The 11228-nt window shown below is 51.3% G+C and overlaps 1 protein-coding gene across 3 annotated transcripts; it reads right to left on the bottom strand.

The window, feature by feature from the left end:
* Nucleotides 1–668: 668 nt before the first annotated feature.
* Nucleotides 669–11119, bottom strand: TAPBP (TAP binding protein). 3 transcript variants are annotated; one of them, XR_003796673.1, is made up of 8 exons: nt 10949–11119; nt 10646–10816; nt 10152–10412; nt 3632–4030; nt 2894–3228; nt 2707–2796; nt 2536–2573; nt 669–1845 (listed from the first exon to the last, which is right to left on the bottom strand). XR_003796673.1 is itself a non-coding variant. In XM_029242528.1 (8 exons), exons 1-8 carry the CDS (start codon nt 10983–10985, stop codon nt 1834–1836), a joined length of 1350 nt encoding a protein of 449 aa, XP_029098361.1. In that variant the 3' UTR covers nt 669–1833. The 3 variants fall into 3 exon arrangements, 2 of the variants coding, with proteins under 2 accessions (XP_029098361.1, XP_029098360.1); XM_029242528.1 differs by having other exon boundaries at nt 2887–3228; nt 10949–10985; XM_029242527.1 differs by having other exon boundaries at nt 2707–3228.
* Nucleotides 11120–11228: the final 109 nt, after the last annotated feature.

Below are 11228 nucleotides of genomic sequence, written 5' to 3'. Positions count from 1 at the left end.
CGGGCCCTCCCGCCCTTTCCGCTCCCCCCACGTCCGCCCGCTCCGCGAGCAGGAGCCAAAAAGGGAAGGAAGTGAGGACAGGAGCAGGGCCGCGGATGAGAGGAGCGCTAGACACTCAGGGGCCGGGACCCAGGAGCCCGGGTCTCCAGCTCCGCTGTCCTCGGGCCCCCCGGACTCGGGGATCCTGGAACCCAAGTCGCCCCGCACTGAACTGATATAAAGATTTCAGTCTCCAGCCCCCGGGGAAGGGCAGGAGCCAAATTTGACATTCCTCTCCCCCAACACAACCACTAGGCTAAAACTCCCGCGGGAAGCGTTTTAGACGGGGACGGACACAGTTACTCCAGCCCGCGGGGTTCTACTCCCACCCCCACCCGCGCGTGTAGCGGGCCGAAATCCACTCCGGCTTTTCCTGAGAGCCCTGGGTTCCCGCCTCCTCGGAAGGGGGCGGAGCAGGAAGCCGCCACGTCCGGTTAGGGACTCGGCGCTCGGGGGTTTCCGACGCTAGGGCCTGGATCTCGGTTCACGTACGGTCACCCCTCTAGGGCCGGCTGCTTGAGGGCGTCCTGTCCGCCATTAGTGGCGCCCGACCCCAATCAGTTCCGAAGGGGGATTGGGTGCAGCCGAGGCATTTGAGAGGCGGGGTCGTTGGAAGGAACCACACGCGATTGGAAGTGTTCTTGCGCTTGCAAAGGGGATCCCTGGGGAAGAACTAAGGCACCCTTTGGAAGCACTGAACAAGTTTATTCCCATACGATTAGACCCGCTCCCCGCGTCAGTCTGGCCGACCGTCCCGACCTTCGGAGGTCCCTAAGCCGAGCCGCTGCTTCCTTCCTCCAATAGTTATTTGATCCAACACCTGCTTTTGAATTCTTAGGACGCAAAAAGACTAACTTCTTATATTGAGCGCCCTCCAGCGGGCGCCAGGCCCTGTGCCGGCGCGGGGGATACACCAGGGGACGGACAGGCTCATCCTCGCCTTCGAGGAGACGACAGTCCGGGCAGGGAGACAAGCATTTAACAACGACTCGCACAATCACTTAAATACAACCGTGGTGAACTGCACAAGAGGGACACGCGGCGATCTGAGGGAATGACAAGGCTGACCTGGTCTGGAGCCCAGGAAGGGCGAGGGTGGACCAGGCAGAGGGAACAGCGCTCTGGGACGCAGGGAGGGTGGGAGGCTAATTGAAGAAAAGGATCAGCCGTAGGTGTGATAAGCATTGAGAAGAGGGCCGGACGGAGAGAGCACGAGGCGGGCTTGAAGAGGTAAGCAGTGGCTGGAGCGCAGGGATACACAAGCCAGGACAAGAAGAATGGATTTTGCCTCTCGAGCACCCGTTTCTGTCCCAGAGGTCCCTGAGACTATTTCAGGGGGTATGCGAAGTTTGGCCTATTTTCATAACAATCCCAAACTGTTATTTGCCTTTTCATTCTCATTCTCTAAAAAACGTACAGTGTTTTCCTGAAGCTACATGACGTGTATTGACATCGTCCCCACAGCTAATGGAACGTGTGCTTGTGTCTTCCTGTGTATTAAATTGTTCTCAGTTTTAAGTTCTAGTACAATAAATATCTATAGTTTATAACCCACATAAGCAAAAGCTCTGCAGGGTCCTTGATGATTTTTAAGAGGTCCTGAGAACAAAAATTTTGAGAACTGCTGCTCTAGAGCCCTAAGAAGGTCAATGGCTTTTGTCTTTTCAGAAAGCAGCTGCTCACTGGAGAGAGACTGGAGGGTGCAGGAACCAAGGGTATACAATTTGGGGGAGTTACTACAGTGGCTCAGACCAGAGATGATGGTGGCTTCCCCAGGATGGCGGTGAGTTGGCCTCACTGTGTTTTCTGGAAGAGAAGTGAAAAGGAGGTGAGGAATTCGGGGCAGGGTGACGTGCTCATGGTCAATCCAGAGACAAATGAACATCATGGGCACAGAGGATGGCGGATGATAGAGGCTAACATTTTCTGTGTTTTAAGCCTGGCACTGTGCCAAGTGCTTTTGCTCTTGCATCTTCCAGAGGAGATGCCCTTTCTCTTTTAATCATTCCAAGAGCCCTCTGAGGCTCTGCTGGCCGGAAGGGTAGCCACCACCCACTTGTGTCTGTTGAGCATTTGAAATGTGGCTAGTCCAAATTCAGGTGTGCTGCCAGTTTAAAATAAACTCCTGTTTTTGAGGACTTAGAATGGAAAAAACACTATAATTTCTTATACTGATGACATGTTGCCACGATAACATTTTGGATATATTAGATATCTCTTTACCTTTTTAATGCAGTCCCTAGATTATATATTTAAATTTACGTATGTGGTTTGCATTATAATTCTATTGGACAGCACTGCCTAATCAGTTTTTTCCCCCTACACCCAAGGAAACTGAGGTGTAGCATGTTTGAGATGGCAGGATTTAATGCAGGTCTGTGTGAATTCCAAGTCTGGGTTCTGCCCACCAAGCCAGCAGCCTCCCTCCTGGGTGAGGAGTTGGGCAGAGGGGATAAAATGAGAAGGGAAAAATAAAGGAAGGTAGAGTGTCGTTACCTTTTCCACTGAATCCTCGGAAGTTGCCAGGTAGGCAGCTGTGGAGAGAAATTTAGAAGGGATGGGTTGGGGCAGTAGAAGGGCAGAGGGATGGGTGTCAGACTTCTTCTGGGAGGAGGAAGAGAATGTCTGCCAGTCAAGGGTCCCAGCCTGGGTGGGACTTACACTCACCGGCCCAGCCCAGCATGTTGATGAGCCCAAGGAGGAGAAAGGCAGACAGGAAGAGGCCTACGCCATCCTCCAGAGAGGGCCCAGAGAGACCTGGCAGGCAGAAGGGGCAAGAATGAGTCTGAAATTCCCAGGCACCTCTCCCCACACCCCTCCCCGTTTCTCCATATTTCAGGCTCTTACCAGCTACCTGCAGGGTTACCTCGGCGCTGCGCCCCAAGGCGGGCAGGCTGGGGTGGTGGACACGACAGGCATAGCGTGCCCCATGCTGCCCGGTGGTGACCGGGGGCGGCTGCAGGTGTGCAGAGAGGCTCACGGAGCCATCTGAGTGATGGCTTAGGGCGGAGAGCCACCTCTGCCCCTCGGCCTTCTGAAAGCGACCCTCTGGGCCACCCCAGAGCTCCCACTCCACCTCCAGGCCCTCAGAGGGGTAGAAGTGGGACACGAGGCAGAGCAGCTCCGGGGGTGCCTCCCCGGGGGCAGCCCATATAAGAGGTGCTGGTGTCAGGGTCACCTTGGGGGGCTCTGGGGAGAGAGTAAGAAAGCAGCATGAGGGAATCAATCTACACTGTCCTCTCTCAGAGGCCCTCAGTGTGCCCTCTGGCTTCCCCAATACTGAGGGGTTTGGGTTTTCTCCTCCCAGGATGGGGAACCTGCCATCTCTCCATTGGTGTTTCACAGGAATCTCCATGCCAAAGCCCCCATTCTCAGGGACCCCTACTCCCTCAGATTTGGGAACCTTCATCCCAAAGCCGCTCAGATTCCCAGGGACCCTCTACCCATTGCCCCCCATGACTCTCAGGGACCCCCAATCTGTCTCCCTCTACTCACCCAGCACCCTTTTCTCCACCATCCTTCCCCCATCATGGTGTCCCCATAATCCCAGTGATCACCCTCTACCCACAGAGACCCCTGTCCCCTCACTCACTCTGTACGGCAAGCTCCAGGGTGGTCTGCCCTTGTAGGTACGGCAGGTGTACAGTAGCCAGATAGGTGCCCTCCTGGAAGGGCTGCACTGCAGGCAGCCAGAAGGTCCCATTTCCGGTCCACGGCCCCAAGGGCTCATCGTCATCCCAACCAGCAAATGCCACCGCCCCCTCTCGGGCAGCTGGCATCGGCCCACTCAGCCCAGGGGTCGCAGCCAGCATCAGGTGCCCCTTACCCAGGTGCTGGCGTCGCCATTCCAGCCCAAAGGGAGGGGGACCTGGGGCCAGAGAGGTAGCAGCCTTGGGGGTGGGGGGCGTGTAGGCGAAGCTCAGGTCCAGCAGGGCATCTTGTCCGATTCGGATGCGAGGGGTGGGGGTGTGAGTGAGGACGGTCAGCACAGCTGGGGAAGATGAGGAGAGGAAGGTGGGGAGGGGGAGAGGAAGAAAGAATAAAATAGAGAAATGGAGTTACGGGGGGGACTCGACTCTAATTTACCCACCCCTCTGAGGACACCTCCCTTCTGACACTCACCATCTCCCAGCCCTCCCCGCAAATCCCCTTTGCCCTGGGACTGGGTGGGACCCAGTGAGACTCAGAGTGGGCAGAGAGGTCTCACGGTGAATAGAGGCAGGGAGTGGCCTTGAACCCTTAAAGGCCTTGAGCCCTTGAAGGCTGCTCGGAACACACAGCCCGTGCTGCACCAGCTCTGGGGTCAGCGGGATCTGAGTGTGCCCTGACACAACCTGAACCAGCCCACCAGCCTCCACGCCCACCTTTGAAGAGCCAGGCCCTTCTTGGTTTGCTGGTGAAGAAGTGATGATTCATGACTGTCAACCCTATGGTGCTATGCAGAGTATTTACTGACTCTGGAAGGTTCTGGCTCTAGACTAGACCTGAACACAGACATCTGTGATCTACTGAGGCAGTATATGCTGGTGGAGTGCCTGGAGCCTGGCTGCCCTGGTTAATCCCCACTCTGCAGCTATTTATATGGCCTTGGAACAGTTACTTTACTCTTCAGTTTCTGAATCTCCTAAATAGGGATAATAATGATGATAGTACCTATCCCATGAGGTTGCAGGGAAGGTTAAATCATTTAACACCTGCTACTCAGACGTGTGCAGTTCCTGATTCTGGATAACAAAGACACCTATATGTGAAAGCTGCTTAGGACAGTGCCTGGAACACAGTATGACTACAAAAGTGTTTGCTGTGATTACAGCCAACCATCTGCCAGACAAATGTAACGTGCCCCAACTCAATAGCATCTCTAGAACATTTCCCCACTCGGCTCCAATGCCCATCTTACCTGCCTTGACCAATGATCACCACCAGCCCCCAGGTGCTAAAGGCAAGCATTTGGAGTCCCTAAGACTCCTTCTTCTAATTAATTCATTCAACTAATATTTATTAAGCACCTAGGATGTTCACGGTTGACGAGAGTGGTAAACAAGACAGGCAGCCCCTGCCCTCAAATTGCATAGGAGACAGATTGCCAAATATAATGTGCTATGTGCTCTCCCCACCAGGCCCTAATTCTGTCTCCCAAATAGATCTTACATGTTTCCTACTCAAGTTCTTATCAATATACATTTGGACAATTACAACAGCCTCCTCTCAGGTCTCCCTATCCTCTATCAGTATCTCTCTCCCTTTCATTTCATCCTCCACACTGAAACCAAATAGCGTGGCTACAAGTCTGATCTGGGCACTTGCCTGTTTAAAAATCCCAGCTACCTAGGAAGCCAGCAACTAAAGGCACAGGCTGGAGCTAGATGGCCCGGGTTCAATTCCTAGCCCTGCTTCTTACAAGTTGTGTGTCCCTGGGCAAATTACCTAACTGCTCTGTGTCTCCTATATCTTCATCTGTGACATGGGAATAACATCAGTACCTAGTTCTTACGGTTGTTGAGAGGAATAAATAAGATTATGCCTATAAAGTGCTTAGAACAGGAGCCGGCATATAGAAAATGCTTAGCTGTTACTATTTTCATTACTGCCATCATCATCATGATGGACTTGCTGGGTATCTTGGGAAAAGGACTTAATCTCTATTTTCCCCATTAGTCCAATGATCTAATCATTGCCACCTTTTGTAGCAATCAAGTAAAATAACAGGCTTTTGGGAAAATGGCACACACACACACACACACAAACATACAAAACTCCTGATGGTTCACTATCATTTATAAACTCCAGCTTTCACGGTACTTGGTAATCCAGCCCCCAACCCATCTTTCCAGACTTCTCTTGCACCCTAAGAACCAGCCACATAGAATCCCTTTCTTGCGACCAGTAGAAACTCTAGTCACTGGGCTTTTCTTTGCTTTGGTTCCTTCAGTTTCTAATGTCCCTCCCCCATTTTCTCCAACATCTAACTACTTCATGTCCTTCAGATCTGTTCCACTGCCAGAAATGTCTGGGTCTTCCAGGTAGAAGTAATTTTTTTCTCTTGTGGTTATTTTTTTTTTTTCTTTTGCGGTACGTGGGCCTCTCACTGCTGTGGCCTCTCCCATTGCGGAGCACAGGCTCCGGACGCGCAGGCTCAGCGGCCATGGCTCACAGGCCTAGCCGCTCCGCGGCATGTGGGATCTTCCCGGACCGGGGCATGAACCCGTGTCCCCTGCATCGGCAGGCAGACTCTCAACCACTGCGCCACTAGGGAAGCCTCTTGTGGTTATTTTTATGTAATTTTTTTTTTCTTTTTTCTTTTTTTGGCCATGCCACGGGGCTTACGGGATCTTAACTCCCCAACCAGAGATTGAACCCCAGGCCCTCGACAGTGAAAGAGCAGAGTCCTAACCACTAGACTGCCAGGGAATTCCCTATTTTTGTGTAATTTTTAATCCTAGCTTCTAAGGCCTATAAGGTTAAACTTCTCTGAACTTCATGCGATTGTTTTTGTTCAATAGAGTAAAAAAAAGTAAGCAATTTCATTTAGTTTATTAAAATCCAAAAATACAGTTTTGAATTGTAAGAATCAATCTGTAGGATTCATAAACAAAACCTAAAGGTTTTACAGTTCAACCTTAAGCTAACGGTGCTCTTTAATATGGGTTTATGAAGCAATTTTAGACCTGCATCCCACAACCTGGACTCTGTAAAAATACAAATGTAAACACAACAGGGCCAGGACCTGTTGGTAAGGAAATTTCTACCTGTTTTGCAGCTTGTATTATATAGGCTTATGCTTTTCTGTTAAAAAGTGAACGGTAAAAACTATTATAAAATATTACTGGGGCTTCCCTGGTGGCACAGTGGTTGAGAGTCTGCCTGCCGATGCAGGGGACATGGATTCTTGCCCCGGTCCGGGAAGATCCCACATGCCGAGGAGCGGCTAGGCCCGTGAGCCATGTCCGCTGAGCCTGCGCGTCTGGAGCCTGTGCTCCGCAATGGGAGAGGCCACAGCAGTGAGAGGCCCGCGTACTGCAAATATATATATATATATATATATATATATATATTACTGAAAAAATTTAAACCCAAATCTAATCAAGCCTCTAGCTCTAACTACCAATTTATAGGAAATATGGAGGGAAAAGGAACAAAGGAAATGACAGGATGAGGAAACAATTGGCCAAATATAGAATGTGGGAACTTCTACAGAACAAATGACAAATCAATAGCATTTAAAGGGGTGGGGCAATTACAAATAAAAGAGACTTAAGAGACAAAACTGGGACCTCCCTGCTGGCGCAGTGGTTAAGAATCCGCCTGTCAATTCAGGGGACAAGGGTTCGATCCCTGGTCCAGGAAGATCCCACATGCCGCAGAGCAACTAAGCCCACGTGCCACAACTACTGAACCTGCACTCTAGAGACCGCGAGCCACACTACTGAAGCCCGCGTGCCTAGAGCCCATGCTCCACAAGAGAAGCCACCGCAACGAGAAGCCCGCACACCGCAATGAAGAGTAGCCCCCACTCACTGCAACTAGAGAAAGCCCGCATGCAGCAACGAAGACCCAAGGCGACCAAAAATAAATAAATTTTTTAAAAAAGAGAGACAAAACTGTAATAGACTGAATGTCTGTGGTTCTCCCTCCCCCAACCCCCCCAATTCAAATGTTGAAGCCTTAACCCACAATATGACTGTATTTGGAGATAGGGACTAGGAGGAGGTGATAAAGTTAATGAGGTCATAAAGGTAGGCCCTAACCTGATAGAGCTGGTGCCCTTCTAAGAAGAGGAAGAAACACCACAGCTCTCTCTCTCCCCTCCACGTGGGGACACAGCCAGAAGGCAGCCATCTGTAACCACAAGGGGAGAGTTCTCACCAGACAACAGCCCTGCTAGCACCTTGATCTTGGACTTGATCTTGGACTAAATTCCTGTTGTTTAAGCCCCCTGGTTTATGATATTTTGTTTTGGCAGCCCAAGCAGCTGCAACAACCAAATAGAATATATAGGCCTCTTTTTTATCCTGACTGAAGCAAACAGACTGTGAAATAACATCATTGAGACAATCGGGAGAAATTTAATATGAGCCAGGAGTTAAATGATACTAAGGAATTATTGTTTGTTTTGTTAGGTATGATAATGCTATTGTGTGGGGGGGGTTGTTAAAGTCCTTATATGATAGAGATGCTTACTGAAGTACTTACGAGTAAAATAATACGATGGGATATACTTAAAAATACTTCCAAAAAAGAATAGAAGTTTGGGGGAGGATAGGTAAAACAATTTGGTAAAATGTAATAACTATACAAGTAGATAATGGGTATATGGGGGGTTCATTTTACTGTTCTCTACTTTAGTGTGTCATTGAAACTTTCTATAACAATTTTAAAAGAATGATGAGAATTAAATACTATACACACAAGTATATTACAAAAGTATATTTCTCAAGAAACATTTTAGAGTATTTGACAACTAATTTGGTAAGAAATAAAGTATAAATGCATACTAGCAAAATTACTGATGATCTGTGACCCTGGAAAGAGTTCATTTTTAACTTTACATTGAAACAACAACTTTCACATTCTTAAATCCCTAATCAAGTAGGAATGCTTGAAAAGGAGGGCTGAACACAGCAACTAGTTTTCACCCCTGGTGGTGGGTGAGATGCAATAATTTTCTCTCCTGGGCACACGCCCATGGCTCCCTATCTGCACTTCTTTTACGGTCCAAGTCACTTTCTACTCTACAATTACCCAAGACAAATCTGATGGGAACCTTCCTGAGAGTAGACTCTACATCCGGTCACCTTTGTGACCCTTAAAAGTACCCAAGGCCACCCAGAGGTTCTGATTTAATTCATCTGGAGTAAAACTCGGATTTCAGTATAACCTCCAAAAGGATTCTTATTTGCAGCCTGGACTGAGAACTACTGGGCCCTAATTTATTCTTGGTGATAATAAATATTTAATCAGTGAATAAATTAACAAAGTGTCTCGCTTGATTTTTACAACAATGGGAAGGCAGATGGGAAATAACCATCCACATTTTACAGTTGGAAAAGCATATTCAGAGAGAAAAGGACATTCTCACCCCACCTTGTGAAGCCAACAGCTTGGGAAATATTCCTACCCACTAGAGAGAGCTACTGTCCCCACAAGGAGCAGTTTGCCTCTGCCCCTGCCCACGGCGAGGTCTGGGGACTAAGAACGGAGGTTTAGGCAGATGTGAGGGTTTCAGGGTGGGTGCTGAGCCCCGTGGGTGATTCTCTCTCAGTGATGAGGGTGGCAGGGAGAAGGTACTGGGGAAGGGAGGGTGTAGGGTTCGGCTGGGGTTGACCAGCCGGTCAGGCTGTATTGTTTCCATAAAATCGCACAAGACTGAAGGAAGCCGAGGACTCTGTTAATATCCTACCCACCCTCCCAGAAGACCTCCGAGAAATCCCAAATCCCGGTCATATCTTCCCCATTCTTGCTTTATCGGCCCACTCCCTCCCTGCGCCCCAGCCCAGCAAGGTGCCCGACCCCTGGGCCTCAAACTGCGTCACACAATGCAGTAAGTGGCCCTTGCAGCGGGAACCATTAGATCTGCCGCTTCCCTTCCACGCACTCAAGCCCACCATTCGGTGACCACAGAGTCAGGGCATCATCACGCGCCATAGGAAAGGGGCTGTCAAGGGAGGTCGACGCGCTAGAGCTCAAGAGCCTGCGCTTTGCTGGTTGCCGCAGTGCCGGATGTGGGCGCGGGTGGGGCGCGAAGGCTGTTTTTTTAAACTGGGTGAACCGCAAATGTGGGGGAGCCTAGCAAGATCTAGGAGGAAAGGTGCAAAAATTCCTGTTTCTGAGACCCTCCCAACTCCGTCGCCTAGCGAGTTTCTTAAGGTCGGGTGTCAGGAACCCCCGCCTGGCTCCAAAGCCCCGCCCCAAACCGCACTTTTGTTTAAACTAGGCTGGGACTAGAAGAAGCGGTAGAGACATCTTAACTTCAGCTGAACTGCCTCGATTTATAAATAAAGAAACTGAGACCCGACTAGGGAAATGACTCGCTCAAGTCCACATAGCGAGTTAACGGCTGATCTGGACCCTTAGAATCTACCCGTTTAGCTCTACTTCCCCTCGGTAGCTACCTGTTGCCACGGTGATGAGGGCAGGCTCCGGCTGAGGCTCGGACTGTGGTCGAAGGAGGCTGGAGAGGCTGAGGACCGGGCTGGACATGCTGACCATGAGCCACCTCCCATCCAGGGCCCGCGGGCAGCTCTGCTCCGGGGTCAAGCCGCTGACCCAGATCGCCGAGGCAGGAAGCGGGACGTAGTGGCTCATTTCGCAGCGTGGCGCGGGGGCGTCCCGCGGGTATCGCCTGAAGGCGGCTAGGAGGGTGCCCGCGGGGTCTGTGAGCACAGAGAGAAAAGTTGCTGCCGTAGAATCTCCGCCAGGAAAGGGGAGGGGAGGGCAGCGTCCAGGGAATTTTAAAGGTACAGACTACCCGGTAGCGAGAGATTTAAAAGTGATCCAGTTTCATTTTACAGAGGGGGAAACTGAGGCCCGAGGTCACTGTGAGACCTAAAGAGCAGGGGGTTTCGGTGGAAGCGACAGAGTTGGGAGCGAGTCCAGCATGACTCACCATGCACTTTGAGGTAGCGCTCTGGGTCGAGGTCCGGCCGGGGAGGTGGGCTCTCCGAGCTCTGGCGCAGCAGCAGTGCAGAGGGTTTCTTGGACAACCGGCCCCCGCCCGCATCCTCCACGAACCAGCACTCTATCACTGCGGGTCCCGCCGAGACGACGGTCGCCGTGCCTGAGGGGTATGGGCGCGAGTGAGGGGACGGCCCCAACGTCAGGTGACCCGACCTCCTCCACCCCACCCCCAGACGTGGTGGCAGTCATCTCCCACCGCTTCCCTAGGCTAAGAGTCGCGGGGTTCGCTCACCCAGAGCCACAGCGAGGAGCAGGGACACAGGCTTCATGGCGCCGCGATCTTCTCAGCTCCGAAGCCGCCTTTTCCCCTTTCACTTTCACTTTCCTCCAAAGGCCGGCAGGAGGGGCGGAGGAAATCTCCGCTCCGGTTAGGGGAAGGCTCGGGGGAGGCAGGTGCTTCCTCCGCCGGCTGGGCAGGGATCCCGGAACATCCTCTCCAGTTCTGATCTGGGGAACTCAGCCCCGCCCAGCCCTCCTGAACCACCCAGCACCACAGAGTCCGGGAGCCTTCC

This window comes from Monodon monoceros, unplaced genomic scaffold (genome assembly GCF_005190385.1).
Source record: "Monodon monoceros isolate NGI ecotype Baffin Bay Population unplaced genomic scaffold, NGI_Narwhal_1 Super_Scaffold_3, whole genome shotgun sequence".
NCBI lineage: Eukaryota > Metazoa > Chordata > Mammalia > Artiodactyla > Monodontidae > Monodon > Monodon monoceros.
This window is presented reverse-complemented; position numbering and strand designations above follow the sequence as displayed.